The 27,796-nt window shown below is 45.2% G+C and overlaps 1 protein-coding gene across 2 annotated transcripts in view; it reads left to right on the forward strand.

Moving 5' to 3' along the window:
• FBXL20 (F-box and leucine rich repeat protein 20) overlaps nt 1-27,796 on the forward strand; it is a 134,152-nt gene that overhangs the window by 61,834 nt on the left and 44,522 nt on the right. For both annotated transcript variants that reach the window (XM_060256055.1, XM_060256054.1), the window contains exon 2: nt 384-445. In XM_060256055.1, the coding sequence (XP_060112038.1) occupies nt 384-445 (62 nt within the window). The remainder of the gene's footprint in view (nt 1-383; nt 446-27,796) is intronic.

Here is a 27,796-nt window from a genome sequence, read left to right on the forward strand (position 1 = left end):
TTTGCTTTGCCTGTTGTTATTTCACGTGCGTTCTTGTTTGTGATGGGCTTTTGGCTCTACAGTTGAAACCAACCAATGTCTCTAGAATACAAACAGAGCATTGGGGTTTACGATACGCTTTGAAACCAGTTTAAAAAAATGTAATCTGAGCGGGTGACACAGGGGAGGGTTTAGCAGACAATTTAAATGCCACCCATTCAGATTCCGCCCCCCCACACACACCCAAAAAACAATCTCTCTCATCCACCTGTAAAGTGCCATTTTGACTTCAGCTAAACCCTCCCCTGTGTCACATTCACCTGATTTTCATGAGAAACAATGATCCGTAATGACCGTGCAAAAGGCTAAACGTGTTTTATTGCTTTTTTTTCTTTCGCTTGCAGATGTTCTCAAATAACGATGAGGCCGTGATCAATAAAAAGCTCCCCAAAGAGCTACTGCTTCGGTAAGCTGCCTTCTGGTTTGTTTAATGCTAGACTGTGAGTTTAGGCGACATCAGCACGAATGGGAGGCCTTGGTTTGTAGCAGGTTAAAAAAAAATAAAAATCCCCACATTTTGCAGCTTGGCAAGCAACGTTGTGCGAATCCTGACTCTCTTGATCCATCAGTTGGGCCACCGGGCCTATTTTGGACTTCCCAAAATAGCACCGTTCTGCGCCCCCCTCCGTTGCCCATGCGGTGAGAAGTCCAGCATTATGGCGTTTTGCTTTCTTTGGATTAGGGAAAGCCGTGGAGATTTTTTGGGTGTCTTTGTTACCCGTTTGCAAAGAGAATAAGGAGATCCCGTAGGAAGCAAAGCGGGGCTGTTGAAACCAGCAGTGCAGCAGCTTGCAGCATGGGCAGTTTGTACCCACCATGCTTCACCTTCAGCCGAGTGCAGCTCAAAATTCTCAGGTCTACAAATGGTTTATGTGCCTCTTCCACCAGATGAAGTTTGTTGCCTTCCCAAAGTAGAGCATGTGTGTGTGTGTGAGAGAGAGAGAGAGAGTGGCGGGGGAGAGATTTCTACCTTTGAAGGAACATTAATGTTCTTTTTGCTGTGTCCTTGATAATCCATTAGTAATCCTTCGTGGTAATCAAATTGCTAAACCTGAAACAGTATAATGGCACACCTCCACTTCCCTGTGATTACTCTGGTAATTACCTATGTGAGGAGCTAAATGTGGGAATGTAACCATGCTGGATGCTTTGGACACCCCAGTGGCTTTCAGTGCCATCAGCCGAGATGCTGGGGGGTGCACAGCTGATATGGGCCTGGGGACCACAGTTTTGAATGACTTCATTTGTTCCTGAAGAGTAGCTCTCAGAAGCGGTGCTGGGAAACAGCTGTTGAGTCCTTTGGCCTGTGAGGTTCTACTGGCTCCCATTTTATTTTCTGTGCTATTTGTTTATGTGAAATTGCCCAGGGTGATGTCCGAAGATCTGGGGTGCAGGTGATACGCAGCTCTGTCCGCCTTTCCCATCTGTTCCTAGAAAGTTGATTCTGCACTAGTGTCTGAGATCAGTGAAGGATTAAGCTTCTGTTTTAAGCCTCTAATCTCGATAAGATGGACGTTAATGTGAGTTGTTATGGGGGGGGACGGAATGTTCAGTGTTAGTCTTAGAAAATTTTTCTGCATGTGTCCTTAAAAATTAGGTGTATAATCTGGGAGAGTTTAAGCTAATATCTAATTCTGAACACGGCCATAAAGTGTGGATCAACAAATCCATATAATAAAGTCATATACAGAGAAGCAGCACATCTCTGTAGATTGTGAGAACTCTCTAGGTTTGCAGAAAAATACTAAACGTCTAGGAAGATTTTTTTTGGGGGGGGAGATTGCAATTCCCTCAAAAAGGAGGACTCTCATGAGTCCCCGTACCCACTCTATCCCGCCCTCCCCTGAGCCTGCTTCGGGATACAAATAAAAATTATTATTATTAGGTTGCCTAGTAACCAAGGTCCTAGGCTAGAACCAGGGCCTAGGCGATCCCAGCAGCAACAGCAGCGGCTTGGGGCAGGAATGTGAAATGGTAAATGGGGCAAAATGTAGAAAAGGCTAGGAAGAAAGACAGAATGTAGAAAAGGGAGGTGGGAGAAGAGCCTGGAAAAGGGAGGGAGATGGAGAAGAAAAGGGAAGTGGAGAAAAATCTGCAAAGAGAATAGAAAGCACAGTGGCGGGGAGGGGTGGGGGAGAAAAGCTGGGTACCGATGTGGGGGGGGGGGGTGATTGATGGATTAGAAGAGGAACCTGCAACAAATAGCATGTTGAATGTGGGGGGCGGGAGGAAGAAAAGCACTGGGGGAAAAGATAGGAAAATGGGGATAGGAAGGAAACCTGACAAGAAGGAGCAGGTATGATCCAATGTGTAGGGTTAGGATTTCCTTCCTCTTATTCATGGGTCCTCTGTTTATTCATCAATAAACCCCATAGAAACTCAGGTAGTGGTGGTGTCTGACGGGAAGGTTTCTTCCCAGTTTAGGTTGCTACTCCTGTAGTACTTGATCAGATCTTGAAGAGATCCGATCTTTCATCACACATGCTTTCATCGGCGTCCAGATCAGATGACAGTAATGTGCTCTACATATGACTGCCTTTGAGGCTGTTTGGAAACCACAGGAGATTCGGCTGCAAGAGAGACATCGGTGCTTGGCCATCTTCACTGACTTCCTGTTTATTTCCCGGGCCAAGTCAAAGTGCTGATTTGATCTTCAAAAGCTCTAAATACCTTGGGCCCAAGATATCTGCCTCTTCCGGTATGGCCATACCTCATTCATCCTGGTCTTCTTCAAGATGTTTTTCATCTTCCCTTGTCATCTGCGGTAGACTACCTTTTCAGTAATGGTGCCCGTCCTCTAGATTCTTTTCCCCTCTGATAGTTTATCGCTACCACTGCTTGCTTGTCGGCAACTGGGAAAAGCTTGTTCTTTTGTGCATTTAGAAGCTCAGGAGCTAATTTGTCTTGACGTTGTTTATTTAACATTTTGACTGCTTTTTGTTTGGCTTCTTAAAATGCATTTTTACTTTGTGCATTACTTTGCACTTGGCCACATTGAACCGCATCTGCCACGTTGACGCCCACTCACCCAGCCTCAACAGATCCCTTTGGAGGATTGTGAGGAACTCCAAAGTGATCTGTTGAGGCTGGGTGAGTGGGCATCAACGTGGCAGATGCGGTTCAATGTGGCCAAGTGCAAAGTAATGCACATTGGGGCCAAGAATCCCAGCTGCAAATACAAGTTGATGGGATGTGAACTGGCAGAGACTGACCAAGAGAGAGATCTTGGGGTCGTGGTAGATAACTCACTGAAAATGTCAAGACAGTGTGCGTTTGCAATAAAAAAGGCCAACGCCATGCTGGGAATTATTAGGAAGGGAATTGAAAACAAATCAGCCAGTATCATAATGCCCCTGTATAAATCGATGGTGCGGTCTCATTTGGAGTACTGTGTGCAGTTCTGGTTGCTGCACCTCAAAAAGGATATTATAGCATTGGAGAAAGTCCGGAAAAGGGCAACTAGAATGATTAAAGGGCTGGAACACATTCCCTATAAAGAAAGGTTGAAACGCTTGGGACTCTTTAGCTTGGAAAAACGTCGACTGCGGGGTGACATGATAGAGGTTTACAAGATAATGCATGGGATGGAGAAAGTAGAGAAAGAAGTCCTTTTCTCCCTTTCGCACAATACAAGAACTCGTGGGCATTCGATGAAATTGCTGAGCAGACAGGTTAAAATGGATAAAAGGAAGTACTTCTTCACCCAAAGGGTGATTAACATGTGGAATTCACTGCCACAGGAGGTGGTGGCAGCTACAAGTACAGAGCTTCAAGAGGGGTTTAGATAAAAATATGGAGCAGAGGTCCATCAGTGGCTATTAGCCACAGAGTGTGTGTGTGTGTGTGTATGTATATATATAAAATTTTTGCCACTGTGTGACACAGAGTGTTGGACTGGATGGGCCATTGGCCTGATCTAACATGGCTTCTCTTATGTTCTTAAAGTGGATTGCTTTCTTATAAAGTTTGATAGTGTGTTCCCCCCACACACACACTGTTTTGATCATTTATTTTTATTTAAGTATTTATTTCTGAGCATGCTTAGGCTGCTTTTCTCCTCAGAGAAACGCAAAATTGTTTACAGAAGGAAAAACTTTCCAAATTATGTTTCTAAAAAACTTTATATGTTGTTATTAATGGCCTTACGAGCCCCGTGGTACAGAGCGGTGAAGCTGCAGTACTGCAGTCAAACTCTGCTCACAACCTGACCGGTCCCGGCGGAAGCTGGTTCAGGTAGCCAGCTTAAGGTTGACTCAGCCTCCCATCCTTCAGAGGTCGGTAGAATGAGCACTCAGCTTGCTGGGGGGAAAGTGTAGATGACTGGGGAAGGCAATGGCAAACCATCCCGTAAAAAGTCTACCATGAAAACGTCATGATGCCACGTCACCCCAGAGTCAAAAATGACTGGTGCTTGCACAGGGGACTACCTTTACCTCTGTTAATAGCCTTGAGTGCCATACTGGAAGAATGGTGGTGTTGAAGATGTTTTAAATAAGCATTGTGCTCTGTAGGTAAAGGCGAAGGAAATGAAACCGGGATCCCTGCTCAACACCAACGCTACCCATTGCCAGCCATATCCTGTCCCGTCACCCTGCAGCATACATTTCTTTGACCATCCTAAGATTATTTCCAGAAGCTTGAAACTTAAGAAATATTCTCTCTTTTGAAAGAAAAAGCTCAGAATATGAAGCTTGTGGATTTTCTGTAAGTGAAATCTAGTAACTTACAAGGATGCTGTAAATTAGCATCCTCAAGGATGCCAGCAGAGTAAATTGCCTAAGAATGAGGGTGTTGTTTGCATTTAGTCAGAGAAGCTAAAGTTGGTAGCTGATGTTGTCTAGCAGATGGACAGTGTAGTGGATTTAATGGGCTGTGGCTGGAGGAACTCCTCGTAATGTTTGCACTGTGGGAGGCAGCCTCAAACCTGCCTGAAACTGCATCTTGGGTAAGAGCAGGGCTTTTTTTTGAGCAGGAACGCTTGGCAGCCAGGGGTGTGGCTTAAGATGCAAATGAGTTCCCTCTGGGCATTTTCTACAAAAAAGCCCAGTGTGAAACAATGGCAGCATCAGAGGGTGTCGCTTAATAGGCAAATGTGTTCCTGCTGGACTTTTTCTACCAAAAAAGCCCTGGTAAGATCTTATTGAATGTCTGGGGGAAACTGTGTCCTAATAAGGCTGCTTTCAGGCTTTATTGTAGCCACTGGTTCTCTGTTGGAGCCACTGTTTATTGTGACCCTGATCACTGTAGAGCAGAGGCCCCCAACCATTTTTATCCCAGGGACCGGCCCCAGGGCTGGCCGGCCCACCGTGGCCCCAGAGTCAGCGGCCGCCCCCCACCCCCCGCGGCGCCTCCTCTCCCCCGTTTCCTCCTCCTCCGCTCCCCCCCTTGCCACCTGCCCCCATGCAGCCTCACCGCCTCCTATTTTTACCACTTTAAGGCCAGGGAAGGTGAAGCACCTTCCAGACCGACCTCCCCCCTTCACCCTCCCGCCGATCAGCTGATCCAATTGGCTGGGAAAACTATGGCAGCATGGCTGTTTCAGCGGTTGCTCGTCGCTGCTGCTGCTGCAGTTTCCCCCTCTGATTGGATCAGCTGATCAGCAGGGTGCGGGGGAGATCAGCCTGGAAAGTGCTTCATGGCACCTTCCCCGGCTTTAAAGTGATATAAACGGGCTGCACGGGGGAATGATGAGGCTGCGTGGGGGGGGGGCGGCTGCGTGGCCCACCTGGAAACAGGCCACGGACCAGTATTGGTCCGGAGCCAGGGGGTTGGGGACTCCTGCTGTAGGGGCACTGCAGAAATGAGTTAATGTTAAGCTGCCATATTGTATCAGTATCATCAGAAATCCAGAGTGGACATAGCTTAAAGTGCAAAGAAGTACTTATGTCTGGCAGTCCCAGTAAAGGAAGAAGAGGCGATTTGATTGCCGTCGAAGGAATACTGGAAATCTATTTTAAGACATAGGGTAATTTGCATATTCTAGTGAATTCTTTTCATCTTCCCTTTTAGTGAATGTGGCTGGTACCATCGCAGCTCCTTTGCCTGATCCTACAACAGCTGCCCCCATAGTGCCTACCAGAGTGCTTCCTGGCACCCTGGTCAAATTCGAAAGGGTCTTGAATGTAACAGAAAACATAAAGTTGCACCCTGCCATCTGACCATGGCTTTTTTGTAGCAGGAACTCATTTGCATATTAGGCCACACCCTCTGGTGTAGCCAATCCTCCTGGAGCTTACAGTAGGCCCTGTACTAAGAGCCCTCTAAGCTCCAGGAGAATTGGCTACATCAGGGGTATGTGGCCTAATGTGCAAAGGAGTTCCTGCTACAAAAAAGCCATTCGTCTGACTGAAAAAATACCAAGTCCATTTCAGCTAGCCATGTCACAGGCATACATATGCCTTCTGGCTGGCTGGAAGTCCCAAGATTTCCTAACATGTCTGGGTTTGGAAATCTCTCAAGGACCAAACCTGTTCTTCTTTCTTTAGTAACTAAAACCAAACTATCTCTTTTCCCCCAAAGCAAAGAGATTTCCACAGTTCCTGCAGTGCAGGAGTTACTTCAGAAAAGGCCAGGGGACACTGGCTTTGCCACTAGGCACCCATTCAGAAGTCATGAGCTGCACTGTAGAAGGATGTTGCTGAGCAGACAGGTTAAAACGGATAAAAGGAAGTACTTCTTCACCCAAAGGGTGATTAACATGTGGAATTCACTGCCACAGGAGGTGGTGGCGGCCACAAGCATGGCCACCTTCAAGAGGAGGTTAGATAAAAATATGGAGCAGAGGTCCATCAGTGGCTATTAGCCACAGTGTGTATGTGTGTGTGTGTGTGTGTGTGTATGTATATATATATATATATATATATATATATATATATATATATATATATATATATATATATATATATATATATATATATATATATATATATATATATATATATTTGGCCGCTGTGTGACACAGAATGTTGGACTGGATGGGCCATTGGCCTGATCTAACATGGCTTCTCTTATGTTCTTATGTTCTTATGTTCGGCTTGGGACCTTCCAGCCTTTTGTGATTGGTTCTGCCCTCATGGCAGACATTTTGTGGTGGCTTTCACTACCATTTTGCAAAATTCCAGAAGTGTCCAGAGACTCAGCAAACCTGGACCCTGTCTTATGCTATTATTCAGAAATTGTCAAGAACACACAATAGAAGAAGCTAAGTCAGTCTCTTGAATCTTGATATATAGTAAATTTCAGAGGCTGTGAGAGATATAATGGATGTGTTCTTAAAGCCCTGATCTCATATTAAATTATGTTTAATATGAGATCAGGGCTTTAAAAAAGAAAAAGACTCAGGATTTGCCTCAGTAGTTTTGAAATGAGGAAATTGAACATGTTTCGTCCCAGGCTTACTAGCAGTAGAATAATTAACAGACAGTCTCACATTCTGACATGTTACTATTTTATTAGTTTCCCGCATTAATGCTACCCAGATCAAAGGTTTTCTAAATTTGTTAATTTTGCTATTCTGCCCCTGGATTTCAACTTTGTACCACTTTGCATTCTAAACCACTGCCCACCAGCTATATGTAGCTCTGCTTACTGTACCTCATTCCTCGTTTGAAGAAGTGTGCCTAGAGCATTCTGAATAAAACTTTGTTGGCCTTAAAGGTGCCACTGGGCTCCTACTTTGTTCTGTTGCTTCAGACCAACACGGCTACCTACCTGGTGTCAGCGAAGGGGGCATTGAAGTTTCAAGAAGGAATAGACTTGTCTTTGTGTAAAACTAAGTTTCTATTTTATTGATTACAACAATGCTACTCTCTACGCAGGTTCATTGATACTGATAACGAAATAGGCAAAGGCATTGGCATTTATGGACATACATCAAAGCACAGGGGGTTTAAATCATTTACCACAATAAAACTAGGGTCCATCTGATGATAGTGACCAGTTCCCATCCTCCTTATCTTCTCCATGCGCAGACTGTCTCTCCTCCCCTGCTGTGGCCTTGCTCGCCTCTAGCAAGCGCCTGAAAAACAGCTGAATGTTTTGCACTTTAAAGACCTTGCTGGCCTTTGGCACCCTAATCATCCCTCCCTGTTCCCGCTTCACATTCTAACATGACACTAGTGTTAGTAAAGCAGAGATTTACAGAATTGGTTAGTAGTAAATAAACATTTCAAACCATGGATTATACTTCAAGGAACACGAGCTGACACCTGGATCCATGTTTTTCTAATACTAGCTGAGGTTCTCCCTGAGCCTTCCTTGCACTCCCTGTGCTCATAACGCTCAGTTTACCATCTTCTGTTTGCTCCAGGCTTGCAGGTTTATACCAGTTTTTTACCCTCCCAGACTAAATGTCAGCAGTTCCTCTAGGGTGGCTCGCATGTGTTTCCCTGTGAGCAGCTGGATTACAAATGCTGGATTTCTAAAGAGAAAGAGATTGTGGGGGCCAGTAAGACAAGTATACCAATCCAGTTAGTTCAGGTTACGGAGACGATAAAAGTTAAAGAATCCTGCTCGACAAAGTCTGCTTCACGTGGTGGAGACAGCTAATGGGGGGGGCGGGTTTTTTGGGGGGGTATTTTTTAATATTTTTGTATCTTTGTGTCTGCATCAGGAAGTTATGGCCGCTTCTGGTGATTGGCCCCTACTGGGGCCCTGGAGGATATTCTGAGAGGTGGCTGAATGAAGCCTGCCTCTGCCCTCCCGACTGCTGGTATTCTTTGGAGGCCTCCCATCTAAGTATTTGGTAGAGTTGACTCTGCTTAGCTTCCGAGATCTTGACAAGATCAGGCTTGCCTGGGCTATCCAGGTCAGGGCACAGATAATTGATTTTGCTTGTGCTACCCTAGTGTGGTGACTGGGTGCCATGGTGCCTGCCAACACCTTTCTTGGTGCCTTGCTCAAGGCTTCTGATTGGCCACCGGCGATTTGCGTGGCTGCGCAGATTTTCGGTAACCTTTGCTCAGACAGCGGCTGTCACCGTGGCGCAACAATCTTCGGCTGTGTGACCGAAGGTAAACTGCAGCAGCTCTGCCTTCTGTACCGGCCGTTTTGTGGTTGCGCCCACCATGCTGGGTCAGAATGCCAAAGGTGCCTGCAAGCTCAAATAGGTTGATGGACCCTGTACTACATTATACCGGCTATTGGATATACCAGGTTTAGGGTTGCTAGGTCAACTTACCTGGCCAGTAGGGGCCTTCTGATATTCTCCCAGGAGACGGTGATGTTGAACGGTTTTGAACCTGCTTCTGGTGGGGGGTGGGGGTGGACACTGGCTTTTGGGCAAAACTGTATGGTAAATTTGGCTTCAAACCATAGAGTTTTACCCCAAAATTAGAGCATCATCCCCAACCAGAAGTAGGCCCGAAAAATCAGTTTGGGGCAGGATTTCCTTCTGCTGGTGGTGGACAAGAACCTGCGAAAGCAAGGGTTCCCCCACTCCCACCAGGGGGTCGGTAGCCCTACTTAGCTTGGAAAGTGGTCCCTTGCTTGTAAGCTTGTTTGTGCAATTCACAAGGTTTTGTTTCCATCTCCTAAATCAGGGGTCCCCAACCCCCGAGCTATGGACTGGTCCCGGTCTGTGGCCATGGAGCGAGGCAGGGGCACTGCCTCGCCCCTTTTGCCTGCCAAGGACCCAAGCGAATGAAAGAGGCAGCATGGCCTCGCTCCAAAGCACCACCTCTTCCATCCGCCCGGGTTCCAGGCAGGCAGAAGGGGCAGTGCAACATTGACCTTTGCTTGCCTCACATTTAAAGACCTCCCTCATGGGGGACAGGGCAGGGAGGCAGCAAAAAAACCCAGCATCCCTCCCCCCACCGGTCTGTGGACAAATTGTCTCCCACGAAACCAGTCCCTGGTGCCGAAAAGGTCGGGAGCCACTGTCCTAAATGACTGGTGCTGGTTCCTCAGACCCTTTAAAAAAAAAAATTCCGCTCTTTCTCTCTACCATAGTAAACAAATACTGAGTTCTTTGGCTTGCTGCACTTTAGCCCATATTCACAGTATAGGATAGCGAGTAAGGGGATGTTCAGGTTTGGGGTGGGGGGTGAAGGAGATCTGTTTAGCTAGCCCTGGGCCATCATACTCTGTCATCTGCATATCACAGAGTTCCTTTGAGAATTAGATAAGAGAATATTGTTACCTTTGTGTGTGTGTGGGGGGGGGGATAATAAGAACCTGTGTCTCCATTGCGGGCTGCTTATTAATCCAGTGGCCGAACTGGAAATAGGCAGCAGTCTTGCAGGCCCCTCAATAACACTTCTGTTTGCCTGTCAATCGTGGTTTGTCTGTTACTCATCTTTGTGCTCCTAGTTTGCTGTCTTTTTCTTTTCTTTTTTTTTAATAGACACAGCATGGGTTTTGGGATTCTCTGAAAAACCGACCAAAGCCTTGCGGCATTTGGTGAACCAGCTTGCAGGTTTTTATGTCTTACTTTTGACAATCTTCCTTCCTCTAAGAAGTACAAGGCATCACATGCCATTATTCTGCCCCTTTCCCCTCCCTCCAGGTTCCTCGATCTGACTTGCCTTTCCAAGGGAGCAGGAACAGATTAAGAGATGGTGCCTGTATTGGTTCTTCACGCTACAAACACGGCACAAAGCGTCAGTGTTAAGGAATAAGCCTCGCTGAATGCCGTAATGCAATAAGAGAGCTAGGGTGGAGTAGGAGTCTTTGCATAACTCTGCACTGTTGCGATGAACACAGTTTTAATAAGTTTCACTTTTTAAGTAATCCTGGTTTAAAATGAAATCAGAAATTCAGGCAAATGCACAGTATCTTAAAACAGTTTATGACTCTATTGCAAGCTTTTGAAAACCTGCTTTTCTTTGTAAAGAAAGATGGAGAAAATATCTTTCTGGGTAGGGCACCCTAGAGGCAGTGTGCTGGAGTGGTTACCAGGCTGAGTTAGAATCAGAAGGACTTGAGTTCAAACTTCCATTCCGCTATGGAGCTTTGCCAGGTATCTGGGGACGGTCAGTCTCAGCCTAAGCAACCTCATAGGTTTATAATGAGAATAAAATAAACTGAGGAGGAGATTGGATTTATACCCTGCCTTCACTCAGAGCAGTTTACAGTCTGCTTTCCCTTCCCCTCCTCACAGCAGACACCCTATGAGGTAGGTGGGGCTGAGAGAACAGCTCTGAGATAACTTGTGGCTGGCCGAAGGTCACACCAGCAGCTGCATGTGGAGGAGGAGTGGGGATTCAAACCTGGTCCTCCAGATTACAGTCCACCACTCTTATCCACTACCGCAAACCAGATTCTTAACCACTACATCAGACTGGCTGGAAGAACCATTAAACTTTGGTTTAAGAACCATTAAACTTTGTTGGTCTTAAAGGCACTACTGGACTCAAACTTTGTTCTGTTGCTTCAAGACCAACACGACTACCTACCTGAATCCATGTGTGCTGCTCTGAGCCCCTTGCAGGAAGAACAAAATAAAAATATACTAAATACATCAGGATACTTTTATGTTTGGCTCGATAGTGGGAACCAAGGTCTTGGCGCCACGCATTCCACTCACTGGTTCTGGTGCGGGACCCCATTTACTCCTTATCTGCCCAGTATTTTACCACCAGCCCTTGCTTCTCATTGAGATTATTTCCCTTTGTGGGGTGACAGAAGCAGGAAGGAGCCCTTGAAAGAAGAAACACCTTCTAGTCTTGTTTCCAGCCCAGCCCTGTCTAAAGAAATATATCGCTTAACACGGCTGCAGGTTGTAAAAGAGACACTATCTGGGGTCATGGCCCTTAAAGCAGGCAGTGTACGGTCTATCATTTTCTGAAATAACATTATTGCATTAAATATTTAAGGGATTTATAGCATAGCCTCTAAGATTATATGTAGACTATTAAATTTTTAAGCACTTTTGTTAACGATTATATCTACAACCCTTCCCGCTTTTACTTAGAAAGTATCTAATAACTGCAAAACATTTTGATGTTTAAAACAATTATTTTAAATTAGCTTCCCCCCCCCCCCCCCTTTGTAATTTGGATTGCTGATTTAACTCCCTGATTTAAATTGGTCCAGTATGCTTTGAGCCAAATCCTGCTGCTCAGAAACAGAAGATGCTGGTCTGCTCTTGGCATAGTCTAGTTTCTGCCTGGGTTTCTTTCCCAACAAACTGCATGACTGCCGTTGAGTCTGGAAGAGACAATTGGGCCGGCTGTGACTGTATCTTCCAAAGTCCAGTTGTACACTCTGAGCTGAGATTTATTTTCCTTTGATCCCTTCTGGAAACTTCTGTTATAAAATGGAATTACTGATATTGAAACATAGCAGAGACTGCTCTTAAAATGAAGAAATGAGGGAGGGGCTAATCCCATTTTGTCCCACCAACTCTGTGAGATAGGCTGGTCTGAGAGTAAGGATTTGATGACATTTATTTATATTTATAAATATATTTATTTATAAATAAATTTATATCCTACCCTCTCCGCAGATGGGATCAGGGTGGCCAACAACAACCAGAAAAGATTGCAATACGTTATTAAAATCACTAAAACAATACAAAGCTTAAAAAAACCCTGTAATATACAACATTATGGTGCTATTCACAACTTCTTGTGGCAGTTCACGGCTTCATCAGTGGGCCAGTTCAGTTTCTAAAATTTCTTAAGTTAATCTATCCATCGATGGTGCTTAAGGCATTATCTGATTATTCTTAGCTGGTATTCGCTGGGCTTATTAATGTGGCAGCACTCTACCACTCAGATGTCATAGGCTAATCGAAATAGTTCTGTTTTACCAGCCCTGCAGAATTGGGAAAGTTCACGCAGGGCCTCCAGAAGGGCGTTCCGCAATGTCAGCGCTGCCACCTAGAAGATTCCGGCCCTTGTAGAGCTCAGGATAGCCTCCCTTGGTCCAGGGATGGAGAGAAGATTTTGCCCTCCCAAGCGCAGTGTTCTCCAGGGACCATGAGGGGAAAGATGGTCCCGTAGATAGGCAGGTTCCATAGATACCACCTGGGTTTTGGCCACTGTGTGGCACAGAGTATTGGACTCGATGGGCCATTGGCCAGATCCAAAATGGCTCCTTTTATGTTCTTACGTCTGGGGCAGTGATGCTTTGTATTCTTGGTGCTTGGGGGGGGCAACAGTGGGAGGGCTTCTGGAGTTCTGGCCTTGCTGGTGGATCTCCTGATGGCACCTGGGGTTTGGCCACTGTGTAACACAGAGTATTGGACTGGATGGTCCATTGGCCTGATCCTATACAGCTTCTCTTATATTCTGAGGGGAAAGGTGGTCCCGTAGATAGGCAGGTTCCATAGATAAACCTCCCTCATGCATATCCAGTACTTTTCCTGCCTTTACATTACATTCCCTCTTGTAGAAATGCTTCATGACGGCAAGACAGTCTGTTTGCCAAGACGAGCACCGAAGACTTTGTCGGAGAGTTGCCTCGGGGAGGGGTCCTAATAAGTTAGCGTGCAGACGATCCCAAAGCAATACTCTCTCTAAGCTGTGGAGCCTGTGAGCAAAAATTCTACTTCATGAGCTACTGGCATTCAAGTTGTGAGCTGATTGGTTTGCTCTGGGGCCATTTTTCCTGAGCCGAGACAAAAATATGCGAGCTGGATACTAAAAAACTTTGAGCTAGCTCACGCCAACTCAGCTTAGAGGGAACGCTATCCCCAAGGCCTGTTTATATTTGAAGGAGAAGTCAGGAAGCAGAATAGGGCTTGCAAAATCTTATGCCACCGTAAATCGGTTAGTCCTGCAGGCGTCTTTACTTCTTTAAGCCCCCGTGCAGCAGGAGACCGACATCTTTTCCCTTCTGGAATTTCTCCTTACAAAACCGAGTTGCACATTTTAGGCTTTGCCGGACTCTGCTTTTGAGAACAGATAAAAAGCAAGCTTATAACAATTTGAAAGTTTGCAAGTAATAGTTCTGAGAAATGGAAACTTTATGTTGTGCGCGCTTGTGAGAATTCATTAATGCAGATTGGCAGGGCAGCCTTTGAAAGAGAGCCTTATCAAGAGGACTGTCTCGTAAATGGGCATCAGTTTCCGCGAGACAAAGGTCGGTGTGTTTTCACACAGTGCTGCTGTGTTAAGTTCTTGTTCCCTCGTTCCAAGGAAGGTCTTGACGTCTCATGTACGCGGGTGTTGAGTGAAAGGCATTATTTTTCTCCTATTCAGTCGTGGTAGCGTGGACGACGGGTGGCTTCTAATTGAGAATACTTTGCAGTGGGATTCCTGTGTCACGCCTGACACTGAAGGCTTGTTTGTCCCTTCTGTAGCCACTTTATCATGTCCTGGAAACCCCAGAAGAAGGCAAAGGGGAGAACTTAGAAGGACAGGAGTTACCATGCCAGCCAGCACTGTTCTATGCAGGGATGCACGCAGAATTTTGTATTCAGGTCTAATTTCGGCTTGGTTTAAGCATCTATCACATCTGCTGTTTGGTAAGCTACTGTTTGTGTGGTCTCACCAGTCCAGAACCCCACAAGAAATTTTCGACCAGCTTGATATAACGGTTAAGAGCAGCAGACTGTAATCTAGAGATCCGGGTTTGAGTCCCCACTCCTCCTCAGCATGCAGCCAGCTGGGTGACCTTGGGCCAGGCATCCTCTCAAAGCTCTCAGCCCCACTTCCCTCACAAGGTGCTTGTTGTGGGGAGAGGAAGGAAGGAGATCGTGAATTCCTTTGAGACTTTTTAGGGCAGAGGAAAGTGCAGGACAAAAACCTCCTCCGCTTCTTTACATATCTTTGAGTAATGTGACAGCTTGAGTGGTACACCAGGGAGGCTGCTTGCTTGGGAAGAATTATTGCGCTTCCCAAGCTGATTTCATTCTGTGATAGTCATACAGATAAGCCTGTGACTTAGCATTTTATTTTGCACCGGGATACGTGCTAGGTTCTACGTCCCAGTTTAGACGTAGCAGTTACAGCACTGTACTTGTTGTCTGAGTGAGAGACCTAGTTCTTTCTGAGGTGCCAAAGCATTGTTTGAGCTATACCACTGAGGGCTCACATAGAAGTTGGAAGGGACCTCCAAGGTCATCCAACCCAACTCCCTGCACAATGCAGGAAATTCACACCTACCTGCACCACACACACACCCAGTGATCCCTGCTCCATGCCCAGAAGATGGCAAAAGACTCCTCCAGGATCCCTGGCCAAACTGCCCTGGATAAAATTGCTTCCTGACCCCAAAGTGACATGATAGAAAGAATTCCCTTGATATATACAGAAGAAATCTGAGAGAAAAGTTCTAGTCTGTCCTTTTCTTTCACTTGTTAGTTTCTTTATAATCTGGGGTTTTTATTTCCACAGTCAAATGTGCCCCCATGACTGCAGTCTGAAATGATATATCTGGGATTCCAGGGTTTTACCATTTCAGCGAGATGTAGGCCAAAGGGATATGACAAATGCAGCAGGAGAGAGGAGGGCAAGTAAAGATTTAAGAACATAAGAACATAAGAGAAGCCATGTTGGATCAGGCCAACGGCCCATCAAGTCCAACACTGTGTCACACAGTGGCAAAAAATTTTATATACACACATACACTGTGGCTAATAGCCACTGATGGACCTGTGCTCCATATTTTTATCTAAACCCCTCTTGAAGGTGGCTATACTTGTGGCCGCCACCACCTCCTGTGGCAGTGAATTCCACATGTTAATCACCCTTTGGGTGAAGAAGTACTTCCTTTTATCCGTTTTAACCTGTCTGCTCAGCAATTTCATCGAATGCCCACGAGTTCTTGTATTGTGAGAAAGGGAGAAAAGTACTTCTTTCTAGTCTAGTGGTGGGATGGAGGACTGAGGAATTTAGTCTCCACTTCCAGACCGTCGGCTCAAGGAAGGCTTTGAAGAACTATATTTGAAGACGAGATGAAAAGAAGAGAGGGTGACCAGATGGCTTAGAATGGGGATCCGGTTCCAGAAAGACATGGAATGAAACACTGAGTTGTATAAACCACAAGGCTGCAGCAATAAGAATCAAATGTCAAAAAAGCTGGTGCCAGCTGAAAGAGCGCAGCGCACCAAAAAGCTGGGCCATCTACAGGCATAACACTTGAACATGGTTTGTTTTCCTCAGCAGTTGTTCATCATTGGATCCAAATATCTAAACAGACACAGATTGGGATCTGAAGTTGTGATCTGAGTAGCAATCCTTAGTTAAGGCAGTTGATCTCTCTGTCTTCTTGAAAGGTGTTATATAAGGACAGAACATTACAATTGCCAATCTGTCCATCTTTAGAATCACGAAGAGTAAAATAGAAAGAACCAGGTGGGCAGATGTGTTGGTCTGAAGCTGTAGAACAAAGCAGGATTCCGGTAGCGCCTTTAAGACCAACCAAGTTTTATTCGGAACGTAAGCTTTCATGTGCTCTAAGCACACTTCATCAGACAATTGTAAGGAATGGGAAGCAGTCCTAAATATAGAGAAAGTGGACTGTGGGTTAGTATGCAGAGTCATGGAAATGGTGTTTGGTTTTTTTAGCAGATTAAAAGAATCACAAGTTGGGGTCTGGTGTTTGTTAGCTAGTGTTAACTGGGCTGAAACAACAGCAAAAGGTGATACAAAAGCAGATTGATGTCCGCGTTCTAAAACCATTAGTTATCCTGAAGTGAAGTGCGGTAAAAGAGAATCTGTTGTAATGTTTTTGTTTTTCATTCTCCAGGTAAAAATGAAGGCGTGGGTTATTTAGAGGTTAGATTTAAACATGTAGCACACATATAAACGTAATTCTAGTTTGCCATTAGAAAAAAGAATGCATTAAAACATAGTGGAAGATGGGTTAGTATATGTAATGAGATAAACAGCCCTTACCTCTATTTGAGTATGTCAGTGCAAAGAACATTATAATGATGCACTATTCTAAAAGAGAAACACATTGGAATACTGTGGCTATATGGTTACATCTGGTGAAAGTGAGTTTAGTATATGTAGTGAGATAAAAAACCAATAGAAAGTCTGTTGTTATCTGCCGTGTGACTGTCAATTGAGAGAAGCAGGGGAAGGGACCAAATTCAGTGGGAAACGTGCACTTTGACCTCCCTCTCCCTCCTCAGTGATGCTTCCCCAACCAGCAAAGGTGTTGATTTGATTGGGACCCAGAAATCAACTTTCCTTGAGGTAGAAGGGGACTGCTGGTAGAGGGAAACGTGGCAGAGATCAGCATCCATCAGCACCTTCCTTCCTCCCCCCCCCCCCACAGAATCCAGATGATTCAGCAGTTTTTGTTGTTTGGACAAAGCGCACTCTCAACACAATAGCTCTATATGCAAAGCTGCCCACTAAATTTTTCAAAGTGACAGTCTGTGCCAAGACAAGTTGGAATTTTTGCTCAGGATTAGCAAAGTTTATGAAGATCCATTAAATCTGTCAGGCGGAGACCTCAACGATCTCTGGAAACGTTGGTTGGGATCCAGAAATCCATCAGCAAGAGGCACTGACTGATGCAGATGGATATTACTGTCTCTTCCCACCCCCACCCCCCGCAGCAGTTCCTTTGACCCATGGAAAATTATTCCCCACAGCCATGTAAATAGGTGGGGGCTACACTGATGAAGGAGAGAATACCAGCCTTTGTAGTTCGTTGAGAAAGTGAACAAACATGTAGACATTGTATGCTTGGACTTCCAAAAGGCTTTTGACAAAGACTCACCAAAGGCTCCTGAGTAAACTTAGAAGTCATGGGGAATAAGACGGGGTGGCCAAACTGTGGCTTGAAGCCACATGTGAATCTTTCACACATTGTGCGGCTCTCAAAGCCCCCACTATCCCATCAGCTGGCTTGGAGAAGGCATTCAAAGTTAAAGTTGCTTTCTTTCTACTTCTCCCCCTCCCTCCCCATCCATATGCCTTCCTTCCTGTCTTACAGCTCTCAAACGTCTGATGTTTATTCTCTGTGGCTCTTATGTTACGCTAGTTTGTCCACCCCTGTAATAAGACATGCATTCTCTTATAGATTAAAAATTGGTTAAATGGCAGGAAGCAAAGAGTAGGAATAAATGGACAGTTCTCACAATGGCGAGAAGTAAGCAATAGAGTTCCACAAGGGTTGATGTTGGAGGTGGTACTATTTAACTTGTTCATAAGTGAGCGGGAACTCGGGGTGAGTAGTGTAGTGGCCAAGTTTGGAGATGATGCGAAATTATTCTGGATGGTGAAAACCAAGAATGAGTGTGAAGAGCCCCAGAAGAATCTTCACAGATTGGGCGAGTGAGTAGCAGCGTGGCAAATGAAGTTCATTGTTGGTAGATGTAAGATGATACACATTGGGGCAAAAAAAGAAAATCTCCAACTTGAAGTATAGGCTAATGGGGTCTGAACTTGCTGAGACTGTGAAGGAAAAAGATCACGGAGTCATCGTCAAGTGTTTCCTCTAAGCTGAGTTAGTGTGAGCTAGCTCACAGTTTTTTAGCCTTTGACTCACACATTTTTGTCTTCGCTCAGGACAGATGGCCTCAGAGCACACTAATTTATTCAGCAGCTCACAACTTTAATGCCAGTAGCTCATGAAGTAGAATTTTTTGCTCACAAGACTCCACAGCTTAGATGGGGGAGTATTGGTCATAGCAGATAGTTTAATGAAAGTGTCAACGCAGTGTGTTGTAGCAGTGAAAAAGGCATACTCTCCATCAGGAAAAGGATTGAAAATGAAATGACTGATATTATAAACCCCCAGTATAGATTTATGGTGTGGCCTCATTTTGAATACTGGCTACAGTTCTGGCCACATCTCCATAAGGGCATCATAGAGCTGAAAAAAGTACAGAGGAGGGCAACCAAAATGATTAGGGGGTTGGAGTACTTTCCCTAGGAGAAACTTCCCTTGAACTTTTCAGTTTAGGAAAGAGTTGACTAAAGGGGATGTGATATAGGAAATTGTGTTGTTTAACAATACAGCATTTGAGACTTTCTTTTACTTGCTATTTGTGATTTGGGATATTTTTTTCTGTCATTTCTTTTCTGAAATTATCATATCTGATGAATACAAAGCATATTTCCTGCCAGTAGCTGCTGTAACAAAGATACCAGCACATGTTTCTTTCAGGTATCCTTGCTTATCTGATTTGGGATTTGGGACTGATTTGGGATTTCTATCCTACAGCTGGGAAGATAATTTGGGAATACCAATACTTTGGGAGTCCAATAGATCTGAATCGGTTAAAAAAAAAAGATTTTGTTTGCACACCCCTAGTTATGTTTGGTATTTGGCTATTTGTATGTTAGGCTAATATTCCAAAATGCTTGGCTCATGTTTCATGAACCTGCAGCTAGCAGATGGCTTCTAAATAGAAAGCGCCAGGGCTTTTTTTGTTGGAAAAGTTCAGCAGGAACTCATCCTGTGACATCATCATTGTGCCACACAGGGCTTTTTTGTAGAAAAAGCCTAGCAGGGGTTTGCTCATTAGGCCACACCCCCTGGTGGCAAGCCAGCCAGAACTGCGTCCCTGCTCAAAAAAAAAAAAAAGCCACGGAAAGCTCTGATTTTGCAAAAGGGGCAAAGCACTTTGGGGTACAGGATTTCTCTCTGGTGAACTAAAGTTAAATAACAGGTCTGCTCCCTTGTAGGTAGTGTTGATTTTACTCGAATAAGATTAAAACCACAATTTAAATCCCCAGTGAGGAAGACTAAGTTTAATTACCCCCAAGTTGCCGTACATGTTTAATTTATATTCTTCATTCAGGCAACCGTAGGCTTCATTCTAGAAGCTACACAATATATATATATATCTAAAGCAGTGTTTTTTTATGTGTGTGGTGGTGGGGTGGGGAGATTTCAGATTAGTTTTGCAGCAACATCAGATAATCAAATCTCTCGGCTTGGCTTCGCGAACGAAGATTTAAGAAGGGTGCAATAGTCCACGTCTGCTGCAGGCTCGCTGGTGGCTGACAAGACCAATGCGGGACAGGCAGGTCCGGCCACAGTGGCTGCAGGGAAAAGTCTGATTTGGGGTTGGTGCTGTAGCAGTGCGATTCTTCCTCAATCTCCTTTTGTCCTCAAGACCAGCTATGCGTGCGTTCTCAAAAGAAGAGACAGCCTGGTGGATGGTGTGCCTCCATGCTTTGCGATCTGAGGCTAGGTCAGACCACTGGTGATAGTTGATGCGACAGGTGCCAAGGGATTTCTTCAACGAGTCCTTGTACCTCTTCTTTGGTGCCCCTCTATTTCGATGGCCGGTGGAGAGTTCGCCATACAGGGCAATCTTGGGAAGGCGGTGGTTTTCCATCCTAGAAATATGCCCTGCCCAGCGCAGCTGCGTCTTCAGCAGCAGTGCCTCGATGCTGGTAACCTCCGCCCGCTTGAGGACTTCAGTGTTGGTCACAAAGTCACTCCAGTGGATGTTGAGGATGGTGCGAAGGCAGCGCCGATGAAAGCGCTCGAGGAGTCACAGGTGATGACGGTATAACTGGGAAGTCACTGTGTGTAGTCACTGGGAAATGAACTCTCTGTAATTCAACTGGTTAATTATGGACAACATTTAGGGACTATTTTTGCTGCACTATGTTAGGAGGACAATAACTATCACCAAACAGGCTTTTACGCAATTATCTCAACCAGGTCAACATGAGTAGTTTAAAATACCCGGTTATGCAGCTAACTCTGTCAGGGCTCTTCTTTTGTCTTCATTGTCTTGAAAATAAGCATTCCTGCTTTTTCAGCTCCTAAGCAGTTTCTCCGTTTTGAGTGAATTAGTCCAAATGAATGAAAGTCATTCTATGCCAGCAGAAGAAACTGCTAAATCCTGGATTATTCAGTAGTCTCTGAGTAATCCAAGTATTTAAGTGATCAGTTTCCCAAGTTCACTGGTTTGACTTTCTTCACAGCCTCATTGGCAAGCATACATTTCTTTAGTGGTTCCCCTCTTAGCGCTGAAATTTATTATGGAGAGATTATTGCTAGAGGTTCATATTGTAGGCAACAGTTTAAGGACACTAATTGGAAATATTAACAAGTGGTTTTTCAATATATAATTATAGACAGGGGTGGAATTCTAGCAGGAACTCCTTTGCATATTAAGCCACACACCCCTAAAGTAGCCAATCCTCTTGGAGTTTACAAGGCTCTTTTTTGTAAACTCTTGGAGGATTGGCTACATCAGGGGTGTGTGATCTAATATGCAAAGGAGCTCCTGCTAGAATTCCACCCCTGATTATAGGTTGCAATCCTCACTCCATAATGAATATCTTTGAGCAGACCTTGTTAAAATAATATACAGAGTTGTTTTTGGGTGGTGTTATTTTTTTAACAAAACACAATTTACTTTTTAAAAATCTGATTTAAAAAACAAACTTTTCCCCTCAACCTTGCTTGTGTGACTCTTTGCCTCCATTTAAGCTTTATTTGTATATTTGTAAAAGATTATAAAAATGCCATGCAATCTCCAGGTTTACTCTCATCTGAAGTGCACTGAACTTGATAGTCTGGTCTCTTGGGAACTTGTCATTGCTCAGGAAAGTGGGGACATACATATATGTGTATAATTTCTGTATTATGGGAGCACAAATAAAATTGGCAGGGTTTGTCTTTTGAGTGTCTAGATTTATCTAGCTGACTTCTGACCCAGTGTTCTTGCAGGCCAGCTATCACATGCCTTCAGAATATAGCTAATGCCTAGATGAGTAATTGTGGTAGCAAGATATTGTTGGAGATTATGTATAAATTGAGCCTAAAATTGCAGCAGCGGAGCGTGCTACGCTTGAAAACAGTATCTACATGCCTTCTATGGTTGCATGTTCCACAGTAGGCGTCAGTGTTTAATGGAAAATATTCTGTGTTCCTAAATGTGAGGAAAAGAAAATATTGATAACAATGGTTTTTTAAAGGAAAGTTCTCACATCTGTAACAACCTATTCTTTCCTTCCAAATTGACAGCATATATTAATTGATAGGGATGGCCACAGACCAGGAAAGCCCAGTTCAGTTTGGGGCTTGCAAACTGGGTGACCCCAAACCTCCCCCCCCCCCCCCGCAAAGCCTGCCTGAACTGAATCAGTTTGGGGTCCCCTTGGTGATGCACGCACATCACTTTTGGGCAGCATCAGGCACCGCCCGCATTGCGCCTGCGCCATCCGGAAGTGAAACAAGTGCACCGGCCCTTCAACACATGTATGCCATTTCCCTGGTGGTGTCAGACAACACTCTGACGTGTCCGGGTTACCTAGAAGTGATGTGGCAACGTGCTCACATCACTTCTGGATGATGCAGGCATGTCTGGATTGTCATCCACACTTTTTTGGGGGGACACCCAAACAGAGCAGAAGCTCTGTGAGTGTTCAGGGAAGGCTGAACTCAGTTGAACTTGGACTGAACTTTGGCTCGGGTTTGGGTCTATACCCATCGCTATCAATTGATAATCAGATCAATTGATAATCTAATGCATAGAACTCCAGTCACTCTGTCAGATAGTTACAGGTCACCTAGATGTATTTTTTAAAAAAATCTTTCAAGAAATTGACAATAAATATTGGATTCAGCACTTGTCTTATACTGATCCACTTACCAGGTCCCACAAACATATTCTGTGTTCAGGGCAGGAATAGCCTTTTGTAAGTAGTCCTCCTGAGAGCCAGTTTGGTGTAGTGGTTAAGTATGCGGACTCTTATCTGGGAGAACCGGGTTTGATTCCCCACTCCTCCACTTGCACCTCCTGGGATGGCCTTGGGTCAGCCATAGCCCTCGCAGAGGTTGTCCTTGAAAGGGCAGCTGCTGTGAGAGCCCTCTCCAGCCCCACCCACCTCACAGGGTGTCTGTTGTGGGGGAGGAAGGTAAAGGAGATTGTGAGCCGCTCTGAGACTCTTCGGAGTGGAGGGCGGGATATAAATCCAATATCTTCATCTACCTCACAGGGTGTCTGTTGTGGGGGAGGAAGGTAAAGGAGCTTGTGAGCCGCTCTGAGACTCTTCGGAGTGGAGGGCGGGATAGAAATCCAATATCTTCATCTACCTCACAGGGTGTCTGTTGTGGGGGAGGAAGGTAAAGGAGCTTGTGAGCCGCTCTGAGACTCTTCGGAGTGGAGGGCGGGATAGAAATCCAATATCTTCATCTACCTCACAGGGTTTCTGTTGTGGGGGAGGGAGGGAAAGGAGATTGTGAGCCGCTCTGAGACTCTTCGGAGTGGAGGGCGGGATATAAATCCAATATCTTCATCTACCTCACAGGGTGTCTGTTGTGGGGGAGGAAGGTAAAGGAGATTGTGAGCCGCTCTGAGGCTCTTCGGAGTGGAGGGCGGGATATAAATCCAATATCTTCATCTACCTCACAGGGTGTCTGTTGTGGGGGAGGAAGGTAGAGGAGATTGTGAGCCGCTCTGAGACTCTTTGGAGTGGAGGGCGGGATATAAATCCAATATCTTCTTCTTCTTCTTCTGAAAGATTAACTCTTCAAATGCTACCCTCAGAAGTCTCTCAGTACCCTAAATGTGTGCTCTGTTTACCAGCAGGCTTAGAAGCATGAGCATCGTGACCTGTGGCTCCTTCAGTTCTCTAGATTAGGGCCACTGTGAAATTAAGACAGACTGTTCAACCATTCTGTTGCCATGGCTGTAGTGTGGTCCACCCATTCTGAAAACGAACTATTAAGCAGAGTTGTTAAGCCACAGAGGTCAGGAGGTTAATTAAGCATGCAAGGGATTGAAATTGTATTAGTCTTAAAAGCAGAGATGGGCAAATCACTAACAAGCCTTTGTGTAACTCAGAGATTCCCAAACTTATTTGGCCTAACGCCCCCTTTTCAGAAAAAAAAAAAATTACTCAGCAGCCCCCTGGAAATCTGCCTTCAAGAAGTGGTCTAAAAGATGCAGTGACGTATTTGCACACAGAGTAAACAAAGGTGTTGTAAAGAAGACACTTTGAAGTGTGAAATTCTAGGAACATAAGAGAAGCCATGTTAGATCAGGCCAATGGCCCATCCAGTCCAACACTCTGAGTCACATAAGAACATAAGAGAAGCCATGTTGGATCAGGCCAATGGCCCCTCCAGTCCAACACTCTGTGTCACATAAGAACATAAGAGAAGCCATGTTGGATCAGGCCAATGGCCCATCCAGTCCAACACTCTGAGTCACATAAGAACATAAGAGAAGCCATGTTGGATCAGGCCAATGGCCCATCCAGTCCAACACTCTGAGTCACATAAGAACATAAGAGAAGCCATGTTGGATCAGGCCAATGGCCCATCCAGTCCAACACTCTGTGTCGCATAAGAACATAAGAGGAGCCATGTTGGATCAGGCCAATGGCCCATCCAGTCCAACACTCTGAGTCACATAAGAACATAAGAGAAGCCATGTTGGATCAGGCCAATGGCCCATCCAGTCCAACACTCTGAGTCACATAAGAACATAAAAGAAGCCATGTAGGATCAGGCCAATGGCCCATCCAGTCCAACACTCTGTGTCACACAGTGGCCAAAAAAATTATATATATATATATATATATATATATATATACACACATACACACACACACATACATACACAGACACACATATACACACTGTGGCTGATAGCCACTGATGGACCTCTGCTCCATATTTTTATCTAACCCCCTCTTGAAGCTGGCTATGCTTGCGGCCGCCACCACCTCCTGTGGCAGTGAATTCCACATGTCAATCACCCTTTGGGTGAAGAAGTACCTCCTTTTATCCGTTCTAACCCGACTGCTCAGCAATTTCATCGAATGCCCACGAGTTCTTGTATTGTGAGAAAGGGAGAAAAGTACTTCTCTCTCTACTTTCTCCATCCCATGCATTATCTTGTAAACCTCTATCTAAAATTATTTTATAAAATCCCCTATAGTAACATTCGCATTCACTGAGAATTTTTGAAATTTCTATTCTAACTGACAGGAGGCCATCTAGCTTGACAGGAGAAGATCTAGATGGGTCCAGCTAAATTGGTTGTTTTGTACCAACGATTGGTTGCACAATTCTAGCACTTCTGACAGCCAGTCAGGGATATAAGTGGATTAGTAAAATATCAAAACTCAAGAAGAACAGAAGACCAGCGCTGGCGCTAGGGGATCTACCGCCCTAGGCAGAACCGCACGTGCTCCCCCCCATGTACTCCTAAGGGGGGGGGGATGTTCTCATGCCAGTGATGATGTGATCACGCCAGCCGGCAGGCAAACCCAGAGCCCCGGGCGGTGCACACAAGTGCTGCCGCAATGCCACTTTTCTTCACAGGGCAAACTTTGTGCTTGTTGGAGCCTTCAAAGGAAGCCTCCAAAGAATGCTCAGATTGAAAGCAGCTGGATGGGCGGCACTTTCCCATTTTCCTCGTCAGCTCCAACTAGTGCAATGGGAAGGTGCTGCCACCCAGTCACTTTTAACCCAAAAGCAACAGGCAGCAGTAAAATGGGGCGCTCTTCGGAGGCTTTACTGGAAACCTTCGACAATTACAGGCAACGTTTGCCCTGCGAAGAAAAGGCAATGTTTGCCCTGCGAAGAAAACTGCCCAGGGCTCTCGGCTTGCCTGCTGGCTGGCACAATTGCGCCACATGGGAAGGGGGAGTAAGGGGGTGCCCAGCAGCGCTCCCTGGCAGGGTGGCACCCTAGGTGGGTGCCTACCCTTCCTACTCCCATGCGCTGGCCCTGCAGAAGACACTGTGTCTGGGGCACTGCAGTTGGCTGAAATCAACAGAAGCAATCAGCTGGTAACCAGAGGACTGTAAGAAGTTTGACACTGCAGAAAACTCTGTGAGGAGAAAGCCACAGGTTGGAACTCTTCAGAGAGGTTTGTGCAACTGCCTCAGTACTTCCATTGTCCTGATTTAAACTGTGTTGCTGAGAGAGAAACTGCAAGCAACCTTGAGAAGCTGCTAGCTGTAACAAGTATTGGCTAGGATATACTAGTAAGGTTTTTTGTTTCTGTGTTTCTTGTTGTCTGTACACTTCTATTTTTTTAATCTGTCTTGTAAATATACTGCATCCTTCTTATATTTTAATTGGACGGAGTTCTGGTCCTCATTACTAGTCTAATTGGGTGAATTTGCACTAAGTAGCAGACAAAAAGGAACCCTCTGTTTTTGTTAATTGGATTTTTTCTCTAAATTAGAAATTCTGGACCCAGAAATGTGATGTTTGTCTCCTCTCCTCTCCTCTCCTCTCCTCTCCTCTCCTCTCCTCTCCTCTCCTCTCCTCTCCTCTCCTCTCCTCTCCTCTCCTCTCCTCTCCTCTCCTTTCTCCCTTTATGCTTCCACCACCCCCTTATTTTTATTCACTGCCCCCCCAATTGCACCCAAGGCTACTACCACCCTCCTGGATCGTTCCAGCGCTCCCCAAGGGGCACTATCGCCCACTTTGGGAAACACTGGTGTAACTGATTTGAGATCATGCATGCATGAAACACACACACAGTTAGAAGTGGACTTTCTCTTACAATTTCCATGTGTCTCTCAGTACAGTATAGGTGTGGTGAATTGCTTGTTCCTTTCACAGTAGCTCTCAGCTGTATTTTTGTAGATGAACAATGCTTTAAAGCAGGGGTGTCAAACATGCGGCTCAGGGGCCAAATCAGGCCCCCAGAGGGCTCCTATTAGGCCCCCCCCCCCGAGCAACTGGCTGTCATCTGCTTCCTTCTCCCTTTCTCTTGCTTTCTTCTGCATAACAGCTTGCTTTGCAAGGCTTGTTCAGTCACACAGAAGCTACAGAGCAAAATCTCTGTTTTCTCCATTGGCTGAGACTTCTCCCTTGGAGAGGAAGGGGGGGGGGAGAACTTGCTTTTCCAGGCTCTCTCAGTTGCACAGAGAGCTACTGAGCCAAGTCTCTCTTTCTTCTATTGACTGAGGCTCCTCGCCTTCCTGGCCTCCTGGGGAAGGAAGGAAGGAGCTAGAGCTTCCTTTACTCAGTTTGCTGGATCCCATGGGAGAGATACAAAGAAAGCACCTTTAAGGCCAACGAGTGCTAATGTTTTAAGCATGTTTTATTTTAAGGGTTTTTAAAAACGCCTTTAATTGTGTTTGTCTGTGTCCTTTATAAAGTTTATATCTCTGCTACCTAATCTTAAATAGGTATACATACAGCCTGGCCCAACATGACTCAGCCCAACCCGCCATGGCCCGGCCCAACAAGGTCTCATTTATGTCAGATCTGGCCCTCATAACACATGAGTTTGACACCCCAGCTTTAATGGGAGATGGGAAGCTATGAATTTTGTTGTTATGACTTCCATGATTGCAACCTTGGACTTTTAATCCTGTCTTCTCCCTTCTCAGGGCTAAGAGGATTCAAGACTATTTTAACAGTTTGTTCATGACGTTTCCAGCCTTTGATTATAATATTAATGTTAACCACGTATCTTTAAAACAAAAATTAATACCAAAACACATTAAGGCCACAGCTATCTTCCCATCTCATAACAGATCTTACTCAAGATGGGTAGCCGCATTCGTCTGTCTGTAGCAGTAGAAAAGAGCAAAAGTCCAATAGTGTCTTAAAAAGGTAAAGGTAGTCCCCTGTGCAAACACCAGTCATTTTTGACTGAGGTGACGTTGCTTTCACAACATTTTCATGGCAGACTTTTTACAGGGTGGTTTGCCATTGCCTTCCCCAGTCATCTGCACTCCCCCCCCCCCCAAGCAAACTGGGTACTCATTTTACCAACCTCGGAAGAATGGAAGGCTGAGTCAACCTAGAGCTGGCTACCTGAACCAGCCTCCCCTGGGATCGAACTCAGGTCATGAGCAGAGGGCTCTGACTGCAGTACTGCAGCTTTACCGCTCAGCTCCACTATCAAAATTTGTGGCAGAGGATGACCTTCCGTGAATCACTGGAGAAGTGAGTAAGATTGTAC

The sequence above is a fragment of the Heteronotia binoei genome, chromosome 15, assembly GCF_032191835.1.
Source record: "Heteronotia binoei isolate CCM8104 ecotype False Entrance Well chromosome 15, APGP_CSIRO_Hbin_v1, whole genome shotgun sequence".
Lineage (NCBI taxonomy): Eukaryota > Metazoa > Chordata > Lepidosauria > Squamata > Gekkonidae > Heteronotia > Heteronotia binoei.